The sequence below is a fragment of the Centrocercus urophasianus genome, unplaced genomic scaffold (genome assembly GCF_019232065.1).
Source record: "Centrocercus urophasianus isolate 14NV4802_14NV808 unplaced genomic scaffold, USGS_Curo_1.0 seq_48, whole genome shotgun sequence".
NCBI lineage: Eukaryota > Metazoa > Chordata > Aves > Galliformes > Phasianidae > Centrocercus > Centrocercus urophasianus.
This window is the reverse complement of record NW_024885066.1, coordinates 1,353,693-1,378,927: the sequence shown is the minus strand read 5'-3', so window position 1 is coordinate 1,378,927 and position 25,235 is coordinate 1,353,693. Positions and strand designations below refer to the sequence as shown.

The 25,235-nt window shown below is 40.6% G+C and overlaps 1 protein-coding gene across 4 annotated transcripts in view; it reads right to left on the bottom strand.

Moving 5' to 3' along the window:
* Positions 1-1,708: 1,708 nt before the first annotated feature.
* HNRNPR (heterogeneous nuclear ribonucleoprotein R) overlaps positions 1,709-25,235 on the bottom strand; it is a 23,888-nt gene continuing 361 nt past the window's right edge. The window contains exons 2-11 of one of the 4 annotated variants that reach the window (XM_042834596.1): positions 19,309-19,474; positions 16,962-17,080; positions 16,465-16,572; positions 15,810-15,923; positions 9,506-9,682; positions 7,624-7,759; positions 5,709-5,914; positions 4,844-4,993; positions 3,206-3,327; positions 1,709-3,017 (exon numbers count right to left, since the gene is read on the bottom strand). In XM_042834596.1, coding sequence (XP_042690530.1) covers positions 2,405-3,017; positions 3,206-3,327; positions 4,844-4,993; positions 5,709-5,914; positions 7,624-7,759; positions 9,506-9,682; positions 15,810-15,923; positions 16,465-16,572; positions 16,962-17,080; positions 19,309-19,474 — 1,911 coding nt within the window. In that variant the 3' untranslated portion in view covers positions 1,709-2,404. Of the gene's footprint in view, positions 3,018-3,205; positions 3,328-4,843; positions 4,994-5,708; positions 5,915-7,623; positions 7,760-9,505; positions 9,683-15,809; positions 15,924-16,464; positions 16,573-16,961; positions 17,081-19,308; positions 19,478-25,235 lie in introns of all 4 variants that reach the window. The other 3 variants (XM_042834594.1, XM_042834598.1, XM_042834597.1) reach the window with 3 other exon arrangements.

Here is a 25,235-nt window from a genome sequence, read left to right as displayed (position 1 = left end):
ACAATTTTTGTTACTTAGGTGCCTTGTAAACATTAGAACTGAAGTGTTTCACTTCCCCACGCCTCCCTCCCCCCATAAGCATGCACTGGGGCTTCATCTCTCCTGGGCTATCACTGGAAATCCACTCTGCAAGTCACTACCTCTCTTCCAGGATGGACAGTGCTTAAAATTTGAATCCAATTAAAGTGCCCTAAGCCAGATCCCCTTCCCAATGACTAATGCATATCTATTCAGACTACAGGGTTCTGATCAATACTGCGAAGTCTATGTAATTACTATAAAGTCATACTAATAGAACAGCAATTCCTTGTATCAAAACAAAATTACAAGCCATATCCTTACCACAAGCAAAAGCCTGAAACGCATACCCAGGCAATACCCCTCTGACTTCACTGCTCAAGTAAGGAACAGAGAGGACAGGATTTGGCCCCATTAACTTTATGAAATAAAAAACAAGAACAAAAAGAAAAAAAGGCTTTAACATACTAAAATACTAACTTTGGAAAGCATTTTTTAAATTAACAACCAGTTACATTAATTTGAAAGGGAGAGCCTGAGAAAGGGGCAAACCCGTTTTTGCGAACCATCCTCGCTTCAATTAAACTCAAACCATGCAATTATGTACCAGTCCCACAACAAGTAAAGGGTGGGAAGGCTCATCTTTTTGTTAACATTTCTGACAAAACACAATTCAAAGACACCAGACAGGAATAGAAGACAAAGGGAGGAGTATGACCACTGAAGCTTAACTTGCCCAATAGTCTGTTTATAATGCTGTAATCGAGTATGAGCAACGTATTTGATTTGGATATTTAGAGGTCCAGCAATAGTTTTCTTTAGAGAAAGATTAAATCCTTTTGTTTCTCTTTCTTGAGAAGCAAATGTTCTTCATTGGGGTACAGAATGGCTCGGATGCAACAGAAGAATGTCATGACTCGCCAGTTAAAATTGACATCTGGGAATGTCCAAGACAAAGGTCAATAAAAGCAACACATAATACCCCAAAATAACATAGCTAGGAATCTCCCCAAAAGATAAGATGTAATTTTTAAACAGCCTTTATTACAAGGCATGAGAATTCTAAGGCAAATTGTTCATCATGGCAGAACATCAAATTAAAACATCAAGGTAGAATTACGGAGAACATGGAGAGTATGTTTGTGTTATCTGTAGCAAAAAGTTTGTTGTGCCACAGCACCTAGCTTATCAATTCTCATCCCTACTCAAATATTATCTTTAATTAAATTGAGATGCTCGAGATCAAAACCACTTCTGTGTATTTGTATACAATACAATATGGTTGGATCCTAACAGAATAGTCTCTAGAGGGACTTCACAGTACATAACAAAAAGGAACAAAATTAACACCATTGTAGGCTCTGCTTCCTTCTCCACATTAGGGAATTATGTTTGAATCAGATTTCCATGAATGTTTGGGTACATTTCAACACTTAAAACAAAAAAAAAGTTCCCAAATTAGATGCTGGTAAGTTACTGAGCAGCAATTAAACAAAGAGTGCCCTTCAGGCTATTTGTAATTTCTCCTAGTTTTCAGTCTGATGTCCACAGTGCTACATGTTGGAAAGCACAAGAAATTTTGCATGAATTTGATCACTCACATAGGCAGTTATACTTTGAAAACAATGTTTTTCGCAAGAATTACCAATGAAATAATGTTTTAGGACACAATTGAATTTGAAATAGGTAATGTTTTGAATAGATTTTTGAGTTTTATTGAAATCTTACATGAACAAGAAATTGGAAATACAATCACATCAAGGAACAAATTGCCACGGCTTTGACGTTTTAAGCCAAACAAATTTTGTAGGGCAGATTTTCAAAAAGGTGTGAAGTTATAACAATTTAAAAACACAGTTAACCTACTTCTAGGAATGCAAAACATACAATCATGTTATTTTCAATACAAGAAAACTTAATTTGTCGTAATTTCTTAAAACTACTAAGACAAAGCACTAGCTTTTACTTTTATGTACAGCATACTCCTATGTAGTCTATCCCAAATCCAAAAAAAAAAAAAAACTGTCCAAAAACCAGAGGTTCTGCAAAATCATGATTGAACAGTGTGCCATTCCTGCTTTTAAACTGCTAAAATGAAGCCTAAAATGATAAAAGCATTGAAACCCCATATGGAGTTCAGGAATTCTGCAAGCCCAGTAATGTCCAAGTGCATTTATGAAAAAAAAAAAAAAAAAAAAAAAACAAAAAAAACTAAAAAAAAAAACTAAGAGACTCGAGTATATACACAATAGAGTGATTCTTCAGCCCAATACAAATGGCAGCCAATCGCTACTGAAGGATGAAACATTAAGCCAATTTTGTTTTGAAGTATGTAGAGCTATAGCCAATTCTATGTTTCCAAAATTCTCGATCCCTCCTCACTTGTCTACTTCCACTGTTGCCCATAAGTATCCTGATAAAATTCCTGGTTGTCATTATTGTAACCATAGTTACCGGCATAGTCACCACCTTGCTGGAGCGGCTGCTGAGCGATGGGTTGGGAGCCCCAGTTCTGCTGGTTGTTGGTCTGACGACGCTTGGAATCAGGCTGGTTGTACCCATCTGCCTTTCTCTTGCCTCCTACGTTGCCCCCACGGTTGCCCCTGGCTCCACGAGCACCGCGTCCTCTCTGCTGCTGTGCAGGACCCCCTCTCCCACCCCTGGCTCCTCTCGGCGGTCCCATGGGTGCCCCCCTCTGTGAATAGCCAGCTCTACCTCTTGGTGGTGGTGCTCCCCGCCCCCTAGGTGGTGGAGGTGCACCTCTCCCACCCCTTCCTCCTCCTCCTCTTCCTCTTATAGCATAGCCATCATCATAGCCGTAATAGGGATCTTCATAGCCACCACGGTAGTCATGATAGTCATAACCATAATAATCATCATAATAATCTTCATAGCCATAGTAATCTGGGGGATAGCCATATCCACCTCTCCCTCCACGGCCTCTGCCTCTAATAGGAGGTGGCATGCGAGGCGGAGGGTAGTAATAATAGTCTTCATACCTATTAAGAAAAAGAAAAGCACATTAATTTATCTTGAAGTCTCTTGAAAGAAAGTATAAACTTCCCCTTGTTAATTACCAATATATATCACAGAGAAAAAAAGTGAGGCAGTTTCTTCTAAACTATCCTGTGTTTTACAGCAGAATTTAATTTTGCAGCATTGTAGTATTTCAAGAACGAACACTCACGCAGTACTTCTGGAGGCCTGCCTGGCAGCCTGACGTTCTTTCCTTTTCTTATCCGGTGGCTTTGCTAACACTATTTCGATTTCTTCCCCTTCTATCTCTTTTCCATTCATTTCATTCATAGCCTGTAAAAAAAATTAGAAGAGAAACAAGGAAAACTCATTTCCAGCCAAGAGGAAACTAGAACTTTGAGGGGGAAAAAAAGTTGGTTGGGCTGCTGCTGAGTGAATTACAGCCCCATGCTTCTTAAAGAGAATTCTTTCAGGTTATTTGTTCAAGCCCCTCTTTGTTCAACAGTTACAATGAGGTCACATTTTAAAAAAAAATTCTCTTTGTATCATAAGGTAAAAGAATCTCAAACCATATGGAGCGTTATATTTTACGAAGTTACAGTGCTACATCTGATTTTTATGTTCCTATACTCCCTAAAAATAGTTCAAAGAGTTCTCACTACACACTGACATGAACACTCTGTGTACTTGCAAGCAAGCCAGAGCGCGCACACGAGAGAAAGCATTTTTATATTTGGACTTCCCAGCTCTCTGAATGCAATGAAAGAGTATCTCAGAGGACAGCAAGTATTTTTACACTCAGCTGACTGTGAACAAGGAAGGATGCACGCTTAAGGGGGCAAAAAAGAACAAGAAAAAATGCTGAATCTTGGCAACTTCATGAAGTAATACAAGAATCTTCAAGTAACAGGCAATGTGTAATCTGTAATTACCAAATGCATGCACAAATAGAACTGGATGTACATACACAAAGTACAATTAGGACTACATCTCCCTGTTCTCTACCTGGAATTACTGCCTTGCATTGAACCTTTCTGGGTACAGATAGATGCATTAATAAAAGGCTCCCTATGTCTGTACAGACATATCTTCAAAAACATTAACAATAATGGTTTATTTGGAAGAAGCTCTGAAAGTACAACAGACCTTGGAATGAATTAGTGAATTCCATGCAATCCGTACCAAAATACCACTTTCATTAAAAGCAAACAGCACAGCCATACACAGAGATAGCCCACAGAACTCACAAACCAATTCAGTGGCCACAAAGATGAGTGAGAGCAGATATGGCAGAATGCAACCCTAGGCTTGAAAATGAAAAAGCCTTTGAACTGCGCAACCCCATGCGCTGCACTGCTTAACAGACTCCAAACACCTCCTCCACCACCTTCCTGTCCCCACATCTCCCAGCTGCATCCAAAAACTTTTTATAAATAGGGAGTAACTTCTGTGAACTACCTTGCAATTTCTACGCAGCATTTTTACCATTCCAAAAACTACACACAGACTTTAAATAAGGGTCTTTGAGAGACAACTGATACCTTCTGGCGTTTCCTCAGAAAAACTGTCTAGGTTGATTTTTTTTCCTCCTCTTCTCTAGACTCTCCTGCATTGGTCTATACCTCTTTTCCAGTCTACTTGTTAACTTGGAACAGTTTTGTTCCTTGCAAGTTTCACATCCTCCTAGCTACTGAAATCATAGGAACAAAATTATTAGTAATAAAATTTTCACAAAAGGAACCCTGTGCTCTAGAATTGTCTTAAGATATTTACTGTTAAGAAATTTCTAAAAGCACCTTCACAGAGAACTCCTCAATCTGATTCAGACAGGCAAGAATAAACAACCCACCTTCACCGCTGCACCTCTGTCCTCAAAATGAACAAAAGCATAATCCTTTAGTTTCTTTACTCTTTCCAGCTTTCCAAATTCAGAGAAGGATTTCTCAAGAATTTCTTCTGTCACAGTAGTGGCCAAGTTTCTTACAAATAAAACTTTCACCTGATGATTAGTGAAAACAGAAGTTTTTAGAAGTCAAACGTGAAAGAAAACTAACATTAACTTCTGTTACTCCACTCTTCTGTGTGTTAAGAATTTTTTGCTAAGTTCATAAATTCCACATCCATTACCAAAAAAGACTGCCTTAGAGTTACCTGTATAAAATTCCTACAACTTCTTGTCTTGGAGGGGGAAGTATGGAAGAAAAGAAGAATATCCAACATTGATGTTCTGCTTATGGGATGCTACAAGTCCCAGTAAAACTTTAGTAACGGATCTCAAGGGTAGCAAAGATTTATTAGGGATAATAACAGAGGGATAAAAATCACAAAACACAGGGATAAAAATCACAATATCATTCTCTATGCTGCATTTCACCTTCATCTCACTCTGGAAAACAGTTTTACCAGTTTTATCTACCCAGTGTGCACCAACACAAGCAGAACGATAACAAGACAGACCGGTGTGCCAATCCAGGAGGATAAAGCTGTACATCATTAATTTAATTGTGAACAAACTGAACAAGTTCCTCACGTGTTACACAGGCATTTAGTTTACAATGCTCAACCATACCATTTTTATGGCTTATTATGAAAGTGTCCCGTGACTTCTCTCCACTCCCTCAAACTAGCAGCATCACTCAGCTAGACCAAGTTAACTACTGCATAAAGAAATTCCTCCCAAAACACAAGAACATCCATGTTCTGTTTTTATTTACCTTTGCCATGACTTCTGGATCAGGTTCCTCTACTGGATCAGCCCATTCCACTGTCACAACATTTCCCCAGACTTTTACTTTTCCACTCATCAAGCGACGTCGAGCTTGTGCTGCTGACTTGTGATCTTCATATTCCAAGAAACAGAATCCTCGGTTCTTCTTTTTATCATCAGGTTGATGATATAAGATTACATCCACCAAACCCTCTGAAAAACATATCTTTAGTATTGAGCTTTAAAAGAGAAATAAATAATCTGAAGTCTACTCTGAAATGCTTTCCTTTGCTTTTGTTAAGCTTAGAGGCCATGTGTTACATCTGAAAGGGGGGGGCCCCCGGCACATAGGCACAATGAAACAAAACAAAGACACCCATCTAATTTATCCAGAAACAGGTTACCTAGTTGGTGAAGTTCTCCAGAACAAACTTACCTCAAAACTAGGCCCTGCAAAACATCAATGTGAACAGCACAATGCCAATTTGCTGTATGGTTTTACCATTTTTACATTAGTGAAAAGCAATCAGAATTAATATGCAATATTAATATCCCTCCTGCCTCCAGGGGAAGCTGGGCAGAACTTTGTCAACATCTCTCCAAAAAAACTAAATAGCAGAGGAGAGGCAACTAAGTATTCACTTTCTCTTTTCACCACTTTTCTGCAGTACTAACAAATAGCAATCCTAAAAAAAGAAGCTGTAGGTTAAAACTCTCCTACAGGACAAAAGCAAATCAAGACTTCAAATTCTCATAAAGCAGAAGTGCCCTTTCAGCAACGTGCCAATTTCTTTTCTTCCTGCTTGCTGTACATTCTGGTGAACAACAATAAAGAACTAGGACAGAAAATCTCTCACTACCATTTCTACAGCAGCACTGCCTCTAAAGTAATTCACTGTTCCCTTCTTCCTGTCACTCCTCAACAACATATTTGTTTGAGACTCTCACAAAAGCTTCCCAGGTGTGAAAATTGAACTTGCTGTAGCTCCTGTTACAAATACAGAGCCTTCAACACTAACCTACAATGGATGACAGAACTGGGACCTCCACTGTTTTTCTGAGTTCATTTGTGCTATTTCTATCACAAATCATCTTACAACATCAATCATTTAACAAGCATTAAAGCAGATATTAGTCCTTTTTTCCTGGTGGACAAGCCAGCAGTGTGCTTGCAGCACAGAAGGCCAAACTGTGAACTGTGTTCTGGGCTGTATTAAAACAGGAGTAGCCAAGAGGGAGAGGGAGGTGATCGTCCCCATCTGCAGCGCTGCGTCCAGGCCTGGGCCCCCAGCACAGGAAGGACGTGGAGCTCTTTGAGTGGGTCCAGAGGAGGCACTGAGATGAGCAGAGGGCTGGAGCAGCTCTCCTGTGAGGAAAGGTTGAGGGAACTGGGCTTGTTTAGCTTGGAGAAGACAAGGCTGCGGGGAGACCTTGTGACCTTGCAATATTTGAAAGGAGCGTATAAACAGGAGGGGGAATGGCTGCTTACGAGGGTGGACAGTGATAGGACAAGGGGGAAAGGTTTTAAACTGAGACAGGGGAGGTTTAGGTTGGATATTAGGAGGAAGTTTTTCCCCCAGAGGGTGGTGAGGCACTGGAACAGATTACCCAGGAGGCTGTGGATCCCCATCCCTGCAGGCATTCAAGGCCAGGCTGGATGTGGCTCTGGGCAGCCTGGGCTGCTGGTTGGCGACTGTGCACATAGCAGGGGGTTGGAACCAGATGATCACTGTGGTCCTTTTCAACCCAGGCCATGATTATATGGTCCACTATAGAGTATATTTCATAAATGAAATCTTGGAATCCAATTTGAAAATAATTTAAATAATATCTGAAAGCATCACTCACATAACTACAGCTGCAAAAGAGGAAAGATGGTATTTCAAAATCAGTGTGACAAAAAACATTAAGAAAGTCTCTACCTGTGACTTTATTAAACTCTTCCAATATGTTTTCCTTCGTCTTGTTCTTTGGAATTGACCCAACAAATAACCTGTTGTTTGCCACAGAGATGCATACTCCAAGGTGCTTCCCAGGACGGATTTCATAGTTGTCACACTAAGAAAATAAGAAGCCATTCACTTGCATTATTCAGAACAAAATGGTTGAGAAGATCCCCAGAATGACAATATCAGCTGCTTCAAGTTCTACTATCCTCATACAGAGTATACTGAACTTGCAATGCAACAGTATTTCTGGAATTGCAATGTTAGGGTCAGTGTCTGCTTGGACACTGCTGAGTTTGTTTTCCACAAAAAAATCTTAATCTACTGAGAAACTGATGCACAAGCAACAGCACATAACATACAAGCTGCATGGGATAAGTTCATTCACCCCCAGTTTATCTCAAACTTAAAACCTATTTCCAGACAATGAGTGACTGCCTCCTGCTCTTGGACTCAACATCAGTCACTGCTGTTATTATTATACACATGCAAAGGATTATAGGCACCATGAGATCTACTTCAGTTACTTTTTAATGTCAAGCACATTGGCTGCAAGATCCTAACATGTGCCTGGTTTTAACCTTTCCCACTCTAATGGCACGGATTTTTTGGGCCCTCTAAATGCTAGGACTCTGTATTCCTTTGGTTTTTTTTTATTATTTTTTATTTATTTTAATTTTTTTTTTTTTTTAAAAGCTTCCCACAAAAGTTTCTTCTACTTCCTTACCACACTTATACCCACAGTTGAATTACTGTGAACAACAACCCTAACATCTTTAAAGGCAGGAGATTCAATCTTACTGGAGGCATCTTTGTTTTTAGGAGTATTTTCAAACAGGATGTAGTGAGACTGAAGTTTGAATACTAGACAGCTTCTGAAAAACTCTCATGTAAAAGCTGTTTCTGTAAAAGCTTTCAGCCATCTCACTGTGACTGAGGCATGTAGCTGGTGGTGCAACAACTTCAGTAACCTTGTTCATATTCAAGAATTATACAAAACTTTGCCAATTTTTGCTTCAAATAAAACAGTGATTCACACACAACAGAACTTTGAAAAACAGATTCAGATTAAGGCCAGAGCACTTGAGCAAGAAGTTTATCTTATAAGGCTGTTTTTCCTAAACATCAACCCATTCCCACTGGCACCTGCACACCAGAAGCAGCAGAATCCCCTCATGCAGAAGAATCTAAACTTCAAAATTCCACATTTATCATCAGTACTAAAAGAACCACGCTTTTCTATTAAGAGTTATCACTTAAAAATTTAGCATGCCCCATTTTCCTTTCCTCCAGCAGCCAGTGGAAAATACTTCACCTAGATACAAGTCTGATTCCCCCAGATAATGCCAAAGTAGAGCATGAGAGAGAGAAGAGAATCCAGATGCAGGACACATGGAGTACATCCACTCAAATTCACATAGTTGGTACAACACCCAGGGAAGAGGCCAGACTTCCACCAGGGCTCTATCACTTGATACATTTCCTGTTACTTCAGCATCCTTCTCTTTCACTTCTCCCAATCAATAAAAGTTTAAAGAAGGCTGAGCAGCTTCAACTTATGAGTTACAAGATTGAAAACACCTTTTTTCCTTCTTACGTGGCAATAACTTAAGTCTACCATCTTCAAACACTGAAACTCACGAGTAATCAAGTAGATTACAAGAAACAGTAGCTGTAGGAGTAGATTGTTATTTGTACATACTAAATCAAGTCAGGAGACATGTTTGTTTGTTTTAAAGAAAATAACATTTTGAGTCTGTTGATGATTGTTTAGTGAAACACTTCAAACATTTCCTAATGCACTCCCAACATGCTCACTGTTTACATCACATCATTCAATTTGAAAACAGTTACTCACCAGTTTGACTGCTTCCTGAGCTGCATCTTTGCTACAAAAGGTAATGAAAGCATAACCTCTGTTTTGACCGGAAAGAGGATCCATCATGAGGCGAAGATCCCAAATTGGACCAGCTTTCTCAAAGAGTGGTACCAATTCATCTTCATACAAGTCTCGGGGAATCTTACCAACAAAAACCTATAAAGGAAGAGGACACTTAACCAAAGCTTTTTCAAAAGTCTAAACTTACTTTCAGTACTCCAAAGTTCCAGGAAGGGAAGAAATCTGCATCAGAAACAATCATAACACAAACACTGTAGCCTTCACTAGCAATTTTATCTGCTACCACAGCCTTCTAAAACCCCAGCATTAGTACTACACTCTGCATATACAAAACCTGGGCTGTAATTTATAACTAAGAGGCTGTACCTTTCCACCACTGATCCACCCCCTCTGCTCTGCCCTGGTAAGGCCTCATCTGGAGCACTGCGTCCAGTTCTGGGCTCCCCAGTACAAAAAAGACAGGGATCTCTTGGGAAGAGCCCAGCGGAGGGCCACAAAGATGGTGAGGGGCCTGGAGCATCTCTGCTATGAGGAAAGGCTGAGTGAACTGGGTCTGTTCAGCCTTGAGAAAAGAAGGCTGAGAGGGGACCTGATCCAGGTCTATCAGTATCTGAGGTGTGGGGGGCAGAATGGTGAGGCCAGACTGTTTTCAGTGGTGAATGGAGACAGAACAAGGGGAAACGGCCGGAAACTGCAGCATAGGAAGTTCTGCACCAATGTGTGAAGGAACTTCTGTACAGTGAGGTGACGGAGCACTGGAACAGGCTGCCCAGGGAGGTGGTGGAGTCTCCTGCTCTGGAGATGTTCAAGACCTGCCTGGATGCCGACCTGTGCAACCTGCTGTAGGGAACTGCTTTGGCAGGGGGTTGGACTCGATGAGCTCTGGAGGTCCCCTCCAACCCCTACAATTCTGTGATTCTTACCTGGTCAAAGACCTTACAGGCTACCTAGGCAGGAACCCTGCAGTATTACAGACCAAACACTTCCTTACTCTTGCAGCACCTTCGTAACATTCCTTAGTCCAATCTTGATTAGAAAGATGCAGACATAGGAAAAAAATAACAACACAAAACACTACAAATCCTTAATAAGTTGCCCTAATTAACATATTAACACATCTTACTTCTCTTCTGTTTTTGTTTCTGATTACACCAACTCAGTATGTCTAAGAGAACCTGGAAATCTCATTTTTCTTTCTCACACACAGCAGTGACTATTAAACTCAGTCCAGTTCACCAATGCAAGGCACACTTTAATGTCATATTGGCATATTTTGGTTTAACTCCAACTAAGCATTAGCCAGCTCTTCACCTTTCAAATTAAAAGAGCCTCTCCTGTAAACCCTGCACATCTGCTTAGCAGATAATGCCAACACTTAAAGATATGCAGAATACCCACACAAGCACTGATGGGAACAAACCCAAGGTGGGAGGCCTGATGATTGACTGAAGAAATGTGGAACACAAATCATTTTAGCCCAAAGGGAAGTCAGGCCTTTTACACGTTTCTTTACATTACACAAATATTCCTGAAATACAGTTTCCAGAATGTTTCCTTGAAGTAGCTTAGGCTCTTTTATTCAGTGTGAGCGCAAACCGGCCGCGGTTTATTTGCCACTCAGCAAAACAAACAAACAAAAAAAAGGAACAGATTTATTACCACTGATCATAAATTTAATGCCAGAGCCAATGGACCTACTTTTCAGAACAGCTCAGAAATCCCTGCAGTAGCTGCATCCATTTGTGCTGCCCAGAGCGTTTCACTTCAAAACACACAGTTTTCAAAGACAAAATAGAACAGCATAATGGAAGCGCACAAGAAGGAACTCCAGCTTGCCATTAAGACAGGGAAACCACCTAAAGAACTACCTGATTTTTCTGTGCTGAAGGCTTCCCTTTCCTGCTTTTCTTCCAGCATCTTTGACTGAGTCTCTTAATTCCTTTCTACAAACTTTAGACTACCATCAATTCCACAAGATTGCTACAACAGGTAATATACTCCAGAGGCTGAAATGAGCAACAGAATTAAGGATTTCATCCTAACACATTCACCTCTGACCTACATTATAGAGTGACTTCACTTGCATACCAGGAAGACTAAATGTCTCCATGGGAATAATGACACATCTAAATGAATTTGCTTTGAGCCTGTACACTTGAATAACAAATGATAAGATCAACAGCAGACATGAGAAATACCAGATGAACATCTTGAAAGACTTAGATGAAACATCTACAGTAACCTTTCCTATTATTATTTTGGGTAGATCAACAAGCTTGAAAAAGATTCTGAAATAAGTTCTTTACAGAGAGAGTGGTGAGGTGCTGGAACAGCTGCCCAGAGAGGCTGTGATGCCCCGTCCATCCCTGGAGGTGTTCAAGGCCAGGTTGGATGGGGCCCTGGGCAGCCTGGGCTGCTGTGAAATGTGGAGGTTGGTGGCCCTGTGTGTAGCAGGGGGTTGGAGGTTCATGATCCTTGAGGTCCCTTCCAATCTGGGCCATTCTGTGAAATACTACAGAATACAAATACTTGTTGCTTCATATTTCAGCTCCACAAGACTACCATTACTGCAGAAACTCAGAAACTGGCCATATGAGTGCAATAACAGGGGAGAACTCTTCTAAGTAGGATTCAGCTGCACTGTTGCTGCACCTCTGCTGAAATCACTTCTTCCAGTTTTGCTTCCAGAGTGACCTGTACCAAGTGCTCAATTCTACTTCTCTTACTGTTTTTCCAAAAGATCAATCATAAAGAGAGTCCTTCAACTAAGAAAAATGTCAGTGTCATGAGGTAACAGAGCATTATTCAGGGCTGCAATTCACTTCTACACTCTACATGATACATCCAGTTATTTCCACAATCGAGTTCTTCTGTTTCCACTAACAAAGAAGTATCAGGGTTAACAGCAGCATTTCTTCAAAACATCATCTCCATGTCACAGCACTCTTGTTGCACTCCAGTCAATCTTCTAAATGCCAGATCTAAGTGTGAACTGATGTGGGCTGCATGACTACTTCAATTCAGCAGTAGCTACAACCTTCTTGGAAAAAAAAATAATAAAAAAAAAAATACTAAAATGAACAAAAAAACCTTAGAGCAACATAAAAGCCTTTGAAACCCCACAGTTCTTCAAGTATAAAAGTGTCTTTTTTTTTTTTTTTTGCTGGAAAAAAACCCACCAGAAACACAGCAACAAACTGTGCCTACTGCAGCTGGCATTTTACAGATAGCAGGGAATTCTGTTCAAGTCATGCCTTAAAAAAAGGATTTGTTCATTTACATCAATAATTGAGAGAAGGAAATCAAGTATTCATCAGCTGCTTCCTCTTTTTTTTTTTTTTTTTTCCTATATACAACAGTGGGGACAGGTCATATTCACACAGGGCTTTTTTTTCTTTAATCTCTTAAAGCATGGATTACAAAGACTTCCATATTCTCAAGTTTAATAGCTGCAAGCATCCTCCATCAGACAGAAGATTAGGAGTGAAAGTTATGTATCTGCTTAACAGGTTCAAACTCCACCATCACTACTACTCCCAAATACAGATATGCTGATTTACAGTTTAGCACCTCCAACAGAAATGCTGAATGCTTGTCTCAGTTGCATAAAAGTTTTATCATCACCTGACCAGTAATGGGTTTACAACCCAATTGTTTTCATCCCTCATCCACTTAAATAACTTTCTTTGCTGTGATGGAAATTAATGAAATATTTAAAACATTTGCTTTTCTTGACTGCACATAATTTTGAAATTACTCTGTACAGATGAGTGCTGTCTTCATGTCCTCTTATTTTGCTTTTTAACCACTGCTTTTTAAGTATTCTGAGTTGCCAGTAAGTCAAATTCTTAGTATTTATACAAAACTACTCTAAGATGACTGAAAAATCTTGTTTTTCAGCAGTGCTTGTACAAACACTTTCCTAAAATAATAAACTGTAACTAGAATGGAGAAAATGCCCCTAGAAGAACATGATGATTGATGCAAGTTATCAATGATTATCTTTCAGTGTAAGGATCCTTTAGAAAACACTTTAGAAAAACCAACCTGGTGTACAAATACTTACAGCAGAAAGATCTGATACACCTGGGGAAAAAGTTCATGCATTTTCTTGAAATCAGTAGCAGTACTTGCATATCCTTAAAAAGGAGTTTGCCACTGCTGACATCAGTGACAACTCTGGCATCAGCATCTCAGCTGGCACAAGCCACAGAACTTCATTTATTTTATTTAAAATAACTCTCCAACATGAAAGATTCATCCTCACAATCCAAATTATACATCTTACGTCTTCACATACTCTTAAATACAATATTAGAAGAGAGGCTTTTCTGCACTACCATACAAGCAGAATTTGAAGAACAAATATATAACATCCCACACTTTGCTATGGGAAAAAAACACCACGACAACGTACTGAGTCTCCTGGGTTAAAACATGATCTGTAACATCCACCAAAACATAAGATCACGTTTTAAATCTTGATTACTATTTCTCTGAGCTTAACAGCTACTGCTGAAGGCTCAATCAAACTTCTGGATGCTTTACTAAAGTAAGATGATCAGCATCTTAACAAACCAAACTCAGCAGTAATCAGGCTTGATCTGCTACTAAGTGCCAGCACTGGTTCAGCTGAGGCAGGATTTCTGTAACTAGTTAGCTGGACTTTGCTAAGCCTGATTCATGGGAGAGGTATTCATGACCTTAAGGGTGTTTCCAGAAGTCACCCACTCTAAAAGCTTCAAGAACCTTACTAGTACAAAAACACACCCTCAGTACAATTAAACACAGCCAAAGCCAACTTTACAGCTTTCCTCTGACCTCCTATAGAGACTAATTCTCACCAACAGCACAAAATACTTGAGTTTTCAATCAAGCATTCAGTCTGTAGGCACAGTGCAAAGTAACACTTCACATCGTGTATCATATCACCATACATTGACAAAACAGACATTTCAAAAATAAACAAGATATGATCTTCTCAGTGTAGTGATTTCACCATCAGATCATGAAAGCACTGAAGATGTGTGCAGTTCTGGGCTCCCCAGTACAAAACAGACAGGGATCTCTTGGGAAGAGTCCAGCGGAGGGCCACGAAGATGGTGAAGATGGTTCCTCTGCTATGAGGAAAGGCTGAGTGAACTGGGTCTGTTCAGCCTGGAGAAAAGAAGACTGAGAGGGGACCTGATCCAGGTCTATCAGTATCTGAGGTGTGGGGGGCAGAATGGCGAGGCTGGACTGTTTTCAGTGGTGAGTGGAGACAGGACAAGGGGAAACGGCTGGAAACTGCAGCATAGGAAGTTCTGCACCAATGTGCGCAAGAACTTCTGTACAGTGAGGTGACGGAGCACTGGAACAGGCTGCCAGGGAGGTGGTGGAGTCTCCTCTGGAGATGTTCAAGACCTGCCTGGATGCCGACCTGTGTGACCTGCTGTAGGGAACTGCTTTGGCAGGGGGTTGGACTCGATCTCTGGAGGTCCCTTCCAACCCCTACAATTCTGTGAAGATGTCTTTTGTAAAGACTGGTGACTATTAACATATATATTATTCACTATTACTGCTAGCTAATCTGACCTCTTCAAAGCTTTGCATAAAGTATCCTAATGCAATACATCATAGAATCATAGGTCAGAGAATGGCCTGGGTTCAAAGGCCCACAATGCTCATCCAGTTCCACCCCCCTGCTGTGTGCAGGTCGCCAACCAGCAGCCCAGGCTGCCCAGAGCCACATCCAGCCTGGCCCTGAATGCCTGCAGGGATGGGGATCCACAGCCTCTCCCCAGAAAACACACACCACACTCAACTCTTCACCTGCTTCCAATACACTGCAAGGAAATCTTTGTCACTGTTTCTCAAATTCCATTCGAGTTGTGAAAAAAAACAAAGAGCCAAACACTTTTCAGTCGTGCTTTTTTTTTGTTGCTGTTGTTGTTGTCTTTTTTTTTTACCCGAGCTGCACAGCTGTCACTTTTAAAGCTGCAGACTGCAATCTTCAATTTGAATGATAAAGTCTAACAATTTCAGTATCTACCTTCGTTTTCAGTAATTTTTACATAATCTTCCCATTATATCCACTGCTTTCTTCTCCTCAATTATGCTTTTTTCTGCAGAATACTGAAGGCTAAGACTGAAGAAGACAAACACAGAAGCAAGCTTTCCTCCAAGCTTTACACTTTCCCTCAGTATAATTTATTTGCCAGTCTTTTAACAAGTGACTTTGCATAAGCACACAAAATAATGGTACCGGTCTGTGCATACTAACCTCTGTTCCAATACCAGGCTGGACACCAGAATACACAGTATCTGGAGGAGGGCCCCCATATTTTCTCTGTCCTGTAGTTACATCCAAAGTGTAACCAGTCCTCTCTAGCAAAGCCTGAAAAAAAATGAAAAAGAATTGACAGTAGTTATGTGGAGGAAGGTAGGGGCCACAAACAACAGAATTTGTTTCTGAGGTCACTGCAAAAAACTTCTTTCTCCCTTATTTGCTGTTTGCAATATCTTATGTAGTAACCAAGGAACTCCAGAACTTCTCACTAGCTTTCTAAGTCGGTTCTGCATAACACAAAAACCATCTCTTAACATATTCACCAACTCCAAGATTCAATCTTGTTGGAATGTCCAATCAGTCTCAATTTTATCAGCTTGTAAAAACTAGTGTAGGAAGACAAGATAATTCTGAAACAAATATTTATATTTTTTTAAGTTCATGTATTTTGGTAATCGTGCAATCAGGGACATCTACATCTCAAACAAGCATTCTCTCTTTTCAATCTTTTATCTTGCATACATTTCTTTAATGCCATGTGTGGATGTTCTTTCCCAAGCAATACAGATGCCTCCCAAGCAGCAAGCATTAAAACTACTTCAGTCTGCATGCAGGTAGTACAGAACAGTCAGTGTTTTCAACACGTTACCTTGATCTTTGCTTCATCTGGTCCCTTTGTCGATTCCTGTACTTTGCTGCCTTGTTTCTCTCTTTGCCTGTAGGTCTTCATAACTCCACATAAAAATGCACTTTTGTTCTGTAGATACAATTTATAAAATAATTAAACTTGGGGTATGAAAAGCTCTGGGAATACACCAAATCCAAACTGTGAAGTCACTAGATAAGACAATGTCAAGTATCAAAAGAATCCTCTTGAAAAATACAACAATTAACTGATCAAACTTCTAAGCATGGAATTTCAACCCGTATTTTTTACCTTACGTTCTCAATAGCACTCGTTTTTATTATCTGGGAGCTTTAATTTTGCACTCAAATACCCACAACATTTAGGGCAATTCTTAAACAGGCCCACGATCATGAAACATACAGGACATGAAAAGAGTTTCTATGTTTTGGCTCTCCTGCCAATAGTGCCAGACCACTATTTACACTTATGTGCTCACGCTTCTGGAGCTCTCACCTTACCTGTACATGCGACAGGTCACTTTCTTTAAACTGCTGTAATACAGAGAGGGCTCCTTCTTCATTAAATTCCCTAAGAGCATCAATTGCTCTTTCATCAAGATCGACATAAGCTACCAACCCTAAAAGTTAAAGATAAAGAAGTTACAGATTTCTATTAGATGTCATACAAGCTAAGAACTATGCAGTTTGCTTTTAAAGTCCATAACAGAATTATATATTTAATATAATTACATATTCCTACACAAGTATATGAAAAATATGAGTACAACAATGAAAAAAGTTAAATTAAAATGTATATACCTAAGCATTAACTGAAGTGCAAGATTACATCCCACATGTAACAGCTTTCTAACATTCGGAAATCCAACAGAGAAGTCTGGCTCACTTCTAACAATTTGGGTTTTGTTTGACTCTTAATTCTCACGCTTCATTCTCCTGAATGGAGCTGCTCTGAGGTAAGCTGACGTGAACATTACGTGTACCCTGCTGTACGTGAAAAGGAACTTCCTAACTGAAGATCAAACACTCCCAAAGCACTACAAAATATTATTCAGAAGAATGGTTTGCTCACTCTTTCCACCTAACTTCAAAAAGCAAAAAGCAGTAAGCTGCTCATGTCTAAAAATTTATTTAATTTCGCTTGTTTTGTTGCTCCATGCAGTTCAAGAGCCAGAATTCAAAAAGGTATTGTTTTGAGCCCTACCATGTACCCGAAAAGGCTAACGTTAATTTTACAGGTACAGACTCCCCCAAGAAACATTGGACCAGTTCTGAAGCACTTTTTCTGTTTGAGGATCTTTACAGGTTTGCGGGTCTGTTTTTGTTTTCCCCTTTTGCAATGCACTTGCATAAGCTGTGGAGTATGAGAGCTTTGGGTTATTAACATCTGCACTTTTTAAACCACACAGGGAAAATCAGGACCAATAACTCCACATGCTTTGCAACAGCTTGATTTCCAGAATACAGATTATTTAACTGCTACTTGCTTTCAAAAATGCAAAGTAGTGCCGAGCCCAAGGACTACATTTCAGAAGTGATCCTGCATTTTGGAAGGCACCTGTATCTTTCAAAAGAGACCTCAGCAGATTAAAAATCCCAAACTTCAACTCCAAATTTAGCTCTGGTCTCAGAAGCAGAATGTTTCACTGACAAACCCCTGCACAATGTGAGCATCTGCGGTGGCTTTAAGGAAATGCAAATAACTGTTCTCAGGTTACTCATGCAGTGGAGTTATAGCAGGTAGTTGGGTTCTGGGCTGAAAAGCTTTTAGCTCCCTTGAGAGCTCCTCACAACACAACCTAACTACCACACAGGTGAGACCCCACAAGTTCCTCTGCCCAGGCATTTACTCCTTCTCTCAAACCATCAAGTGTACATCATCATGACCCACAGTTAGGAAGTGTGTCTCTATGCCAATAAAAGCTTGTAAAGGCTTGATGAAAGCTCACTGTGAATGACTTTCAAAGGACATCATTCACATGACCCAGAATGTCATACTGATGAAGGGATAAAGTATTGCTTTTGAACTGCCTTCGTTTAATCAGTGGAATTTTGACTCTCTTCAACAAAAACTGTCATCTTGCCATAAGCACATAAAGCAGTTCTACTGCTTCTTATACATTTGTTCACGGAACACACTCTAAAGAGAAAAAAAAGAAGCTTCTGTCTAAGGACAAAATAATACTTGAGGATGGGATGTTACAAAAATAAAATAGAGAAACCTTGGTATGTAAAGAAACCTTTCCTCTAGCAGTTGCAGAGACCACTTGCTACCAGCAAAATATTACTCGATTTGCTAGATAGCTTAGTCCTCATTTGTTAAAAAAGCAGTTAGTATCAAACTGAACTTTTCAGTGGAGTAACAAACATGGATTAAACTGTCCGCTCAGAACTAGAGAGAACACAAAATCCACAGGCAGACTCAATTCCAATGTAGTCCCAGGCAAGACAAGCTAGTTGTTTCCCTCACTAGTCACCTGTCCAGCCCTTGAGTGTTTAAGAACCACTGTGAGGAGTTGACAGTAGGAAAGTAAAAGCAAAATGATGATTTGGATTGAAGGAAAAAAAAAATGTACAGTTTAGTATGCTCAAACACATCTTTATTTGACTACTAAGAAACTAGTGCCCTGTGCCCTAAAGCAACTAGGATAACACATACAACACTAAGGACGTGTCAAATAATCAGTCAATGTCAAACCCAATTTGCCTTTAGGGAAGTCAAAGTAGCAAAACATTTAGAGCTACACAGATCAAAAACAACGTATTTTTAAACCTTAATCTATAAAAATTTGAAAATGGTATGCCCTCACTTTCATAACCAATCAGAAACAAGAAATGCATATTATACCTGTCTGAAATATTTCATCAAGTCTCTCTGCCACCTTCTGTGGGAGGCCTGCCTCTATCAGTGTCTTGTAGTGTTCTGTGTGAGTTACACTGGAAGTATCCATTGGTTCTTCCTCTTCTTTTAACTGTACCGCATTACCATTCACCTGATTAGCCATTTTATTATGCTGCTGGAAAAAATTCAGGAGCTACATTACAATAAGCCAGAAAAAACTAGTTTGTAGGACAATGCATGATTTATCTAAACTAATTTGTATACATGCTGCAAATGACCTCTATCAGAAGTTTTATTTAATATCTTTTGGATGCAGCTGATCTAAGTTTCAAAAGAAAGTACAACCCTTAATACTGCAAAAAATGTACATGGAAGAATTTACTTTTTTTTTTCTCCTCCTTGACTGTACTTCATGTACATCATGATGTCTAAACTTTAGATTGTCAGCAAGTTAACTGGTTACCATAGCAGCTACAATGCACTGGGACACGATAATAACATCCTTCAAAGAAGAATCAGAAGAGCTAGCTGCTATTTTCATTTCCCATTCCTCTACTTTTAAAACAATTGGTTAAAATTCAGCGAACACGAAACCCTGCAGGGTAGCTTAACGCACCAAAATGTCAATACTTGTTTGCTAATTTGCACTTTCTTGGCTTGTTGCCATGCCTTCCTTCAAACCCAATGCTCTGCACAACACTAGCCAAACACTTTCTCATAACACTAACAGAACTCGTTAAGGATAGGAAGAGAAAAATTGCACTCGCGAGCGCATCAGAATTTCCAGCTGCAACTGAGCCACTTCCAGGCTCAGTTTTACTCAAATAGGAGCTCTACAAATCAAACTGCTTTTTTAAGAACTTACTGGTTTAAAAGGAAGCCATGACTGCAGCGTCTTCAGTTAAAGACTTGCTTTCAGGATTAACTGATTGCAAACACGTGCGCTGAGAAATGCACAACTGTCTTCTCAGACAATTTCAGTGGGCTTTGCCCGATTCATTAAAAACCGTTTCCATTTCCCAGTTAGCCAGCCAGCTGATACCTGGTACTCTCAGATACAAAGGCTGACAAAGGACAAATCAACTACCCAGCAGAGAACATCAGGATGATCGGTTTTTGAGTTCAGAAACAAAGTGAGCCTCAGGCTTTAAAAGAGAGCGAAGAAGTCAATGATCAGCAGTGAAATGATAACCAGATACACACGCAGCACGGCAAGAGCAATGCAATTCAGTACTGGCAAACAGATACGAAGAAGACTCGAGAACAAGTTTTGCTTTCGTTTTTAAGACTCTGAAGCCTCAAACTATTCACCGTGCTGAAAAAAACAAGCCTCCAAAGATAACCACACCTAAATCAATCCCATTTATACCCATTCCTTCTGGACAACAACTTTTTGGAAGGTAGCCTATAATTTACAATCTTGAGCCAAAAAAAAGTTTTTCTTCTTTTACTACGATGTCTTGACTTGAAGGGCAGCCTTAGAGATGGAACACAGCCTCGTGTTACTTCTCTATCAGCTGCCACTTCTTTATGCGATCAGCAAGGAAATGAGGTGAAGTCTTCCATAACTACTTGGCATTTATACAGCACACCTTCTGTTTCTTGACTCAGAACTCACTATCAGTTTACTCCAAAACAGAAACTTAATTACTTAAAAGCAAATGTGACGTTAGCCCAAATGCAGAAGAAAAAATTGTTACCTAGGGATTACAGTAAGGCTTACCTCTCACTACTGAATTAACTGAGCACTCAAACCATTAACTGAATGTCAGGATTCCATAGGAATGGATACAAAAATAATGGAAAATGAAAGTCAGACCCATGGCTGCTAGCTAGACTACATCTGCAACATGTCTAACTTGAAACAGTGCAGGACAAAGGGTTTAGTTACAGTGAGAATGCTTTGAGTGTATATACCAAAAATGCATAAGATGTTATACAGAAAAAAAGATACACAAAAGATCAGTGCGTTTTTTGCTTCTTTTCACCTCCTTACTGCTTTATAGACTCCATTACTTACACACATCTTCTCCATATAGAAACAAAAACCTAGGAGGCTAAACCAAGTCATTAATACAAAAAAACTATTAAGCCAATTACAAGTGCCACTGAGGTTCACAAGGTTTATAGTGATGCTCCCTGAGCATTTACTTCTCTTTTTTCTTCTGTGAAACCAAATTGGTTTCCAAGTATCAGATTCTAATATATTCAGCACTGCTGAGCGCATTCTCGGACTCGGGTGTAACTGACAAAAAGCTGAGCACTGTTGTGTGCCAGGCAGAAACACCTCAGCTCCAATAACTCAGACCACGCAAGATTTGCAGCCTAGCAAATGATGATCCACCTTCACCACAAGCACACTGCTGTGCGCTTGGAGCTAAACCTAACAGCCAGCTACATTGCTACACAGCTCCACAGCTGAGCAAAAGCTTTCCTAAGTAGGCTTTCAGACAATGCAAATTAAGTCTCTGCATTTTAATTCATTAGCTGCACAATTCATTATTCTTTAATAACTACTGGCCTCAAAAAAAAAAAAAAAAAAACCTTAAGTCAAATACTGTCTATGTCCACCAATCATAGAAGTTGTGTTTGGCTGCTGAAATGTCAGCTATTTCCTGCCCCACAATCTTAACTAAAAAGATACTCCGGGAGGTTTTTAAAACAATACAGCTGTCAGAACATCCCAGTCCCAACAGCATCCACAAGAAACGTATTTCTCTTCCCCCATTATAGTAACAGATGCTATTCTGGTTTTGCAAGCTTGGCCTGAAGTCTGAGATCAGATGGACTTTACTTTCCTGAATGATCACCAACAAGAGAAACTGCATCTCTTACAGCACTGAAATCCTCACTCTGCATTCAGCACAGCTGCATGAGTGAAAGTCATTGCTGAAAAAACTCACTTACATCTCCCTCTAGACATCTGCCAGATGCAGCCATCAAGACAACATATCTCCTACACACATCATTAGCAAGGAAAAAATGATTTCATTGATGTTTTTTTATGCTCCTCTAAAAAAGTTTAAAAGCATGTTAAAGAGGAGTGATACCTGTGCTTGCACACCACGTGTGTGTGTGTGTGGCTCAGCCCATCACAGGCCACAAGGAAAAGCACAAGCTTGTGGGTAAAGCCCTCAAGTACTGTGCTCCAGAGTCTCCTATGCATTAACTACCTAGAAAGAGGGAGACTGGTTGAATAGCAAAGATTTTTGGTGTCGATTAGAAGCAAAGGATTATGAATATATTAGTACGTGCTGGGATGTGCGTTTGTTTTTATTACATGCAGAAATGGATGAATTTAAAATAGCATATAGAAAAACGTGCTTACCGAGCGAGCAGCAGTAAATAGACACTGGGGGCAACTTTACACAGGCAGGGAGGGTTCCATTGGCACCTGAAACACTGCCTACCTTCAGCACCTCCCAGCTGCAGGGCTGCATGCAAGGGGAGGCTGTGGGGGGTGGTTCTGTTTTGAAATTCACACGGTTGTTAACAGTGCTTGTTCTGAAGGCCAGGAATACTCGGTCATAGCAGACACACTTGTAAGCCATGCACTACCTTTCACTTGGAATTTCCACATTCTGCATCTCAAAAGCTGGGTTTGCCAGGTGACTTGTCCCTTTTTTGACATGTAGGAGGTTAAAAACTTACGGATGCTTTTAAATTAGTCAGATATGAGCTTCATTTCCATTCTTAATAACTCAAATGGCTCTCAGTACTTTTCCCAGAGGAAAAAAAAACAAAAACTGCAACACATCAGAGCCTGACAGTGCATGGCATCATGAATACTGAAACCTAATGTCAGCCTTATTCTGACAGTCACTGAAACAGCCACAAGGTGACCATTCCCTCTATTTTATACCCACACTCCAACAGAGGTTGCCACCCACAAACTAAGTATAACTAATCACTAATTATAAATTCACAGCCTAGTGAACTGACAACATGCTTAATAACAGCATCAAGGAGAAGAAACGGCAACTTCTGGTAGAGGGAAAACAATACCGTGAACTCCAATAACCAACTTACATTGATCATCCACCAACACTGTTTTCAGCTTTGCTGCTATGTAACTTTTGATATCATGAAGTGAACTATTAATTTAGCTCAGGTGCACTGGAAGCATTACTAAACTCGTGCATTACAATGGCACCCAAGTAATTTCTGATTGCTTATGTTGCTATTCCTCCTATTGAGTTATCTGTAGGGTCCCTATTATAGGAGTTAAATCAGATTAAGAATAGCATTAGCTTATTACCTTATTACTTTAAGAAACTTTTTCCAAATGAACCACAAGAAAACAAACGTAGTCCCTATGAAGTTATGAGTTACACTGCAAGAAGATTCTTATCTAAGCAGAAAGAAGCACATGCACAAGGAGGAGATAAGAACTCACACTAAAAGACTGAACGGGGAGTTTATTAAAACCTCACCTGCTCATAAGATATACTGCTACACCCTTTCAATTTTTATGTGAAAGCATTACTGCTATTCCCCTTGTACCACAGATTACTCCATCACAGAAATAACTTTTTAATAGCTTAATTATGATACATTATTTATTAGCATGAATTGTGGGAAGACTTGATTTGAAGTAATCACACCCTGAAAAACCTACATGTATCATCCCAGTTTCCAGATCAGTACAGCAGGCTGTAACTTTGAGGAACCAGCATCCTCACCCTGCCAGCACTGAACTCTCAGCCTTTCCCAAACCATCACCTAACAGAATGGTGACACCTCAGAATCCCCATTGTGATGCTAACCAAAAGCCTAGCACAGCCTCCCCACCAAGAGACTCCCACATAGGTTAGCAAGGTGCACCTTTGTTTCAACAGAATACAACTTCATCAGTAACTCCTGCGCTTTGCTAACCTCAGTACAAAGTCTGAGCATCCTCCTTTCTATCTGCAGTTGGCCATTTGTAGCTCATCTGCTCAGCTGGGTCATACAGAACACTCACAGCACTCCAACTCAAAGCAGAGTTACGATCAAAACAAGCACTGCACTGATGAGTTTATTCTACAGGAATGTGGGTTTTGTTTTGCTTTTTGCGGGTTTTGTTTTCTGACATAAGTTCAGCAAGAGCAGGAAGCTCAAACGTGACACCAACAGCAATCGCACTTAGACAGCAATACAGCTTCTAGGATACGAAATTGCCAAGCAGGCTCCACCACATCGCAAACGCAACGGTTTGCAACTGAAAACAACACTAAGATACAGAACTCCAGGCGACCTTTACTTTAGAAAGATACGTCAAAAATTCAGAGCCACACAAAACATAATCTCAAATTTAAAAACAAAACAACCCAGCTCCAGGAACATTAACATCCCCGGCAAGCAGAAAAGCATCACTGCTGAGAGGATCCTCTGTGCCGCGAATGGGGTGAGGGAGATGAGAGCAACTTTCTTCACAGAGTGCTGCAGCACCGCGATGGGGCGAGTTCAGAACCCGCCGGGCAACCAAGGCCCAGTAACTCGAGCCTCGTTTACAAAATAAAGGTAATAATCACATATTTAAGAAGAACTAGACAAGTTTTGCTGAAGACTTCACGTAAAAGACCGTTCAGCGAAGCGACGTCCCAACAACAGCGTTCGGGAGAGCGTCTCCCCGCAGCCGCACCGCGCCGAGTTTTACAGAGCGCTGCGACAGCGACGAGCGTTCCGCGCAAGCCCTCGGCAGCCCCCCCACAACAGCCCTTCACGGCCGGGAAGGAACCACCACATCCGCGGCCCCGCGCGGTTCCCGCTCGGCCCGAGAAGAGCGGAGCATCCCGGGAGCAGCAGCAGCGGGGCATCCCCCGCCCGCGCCGCCCTCCCCGCGCAGGGCCCACTCCAGGCCGGCCGGCCGCCCGCCCCCGCCGGGCCGCAGGTCCCGCCCCCAGGCCGCTCCCGGCCCAGCTCCCGCGCGCGGCCCTCCCGCCCCCCGCCTG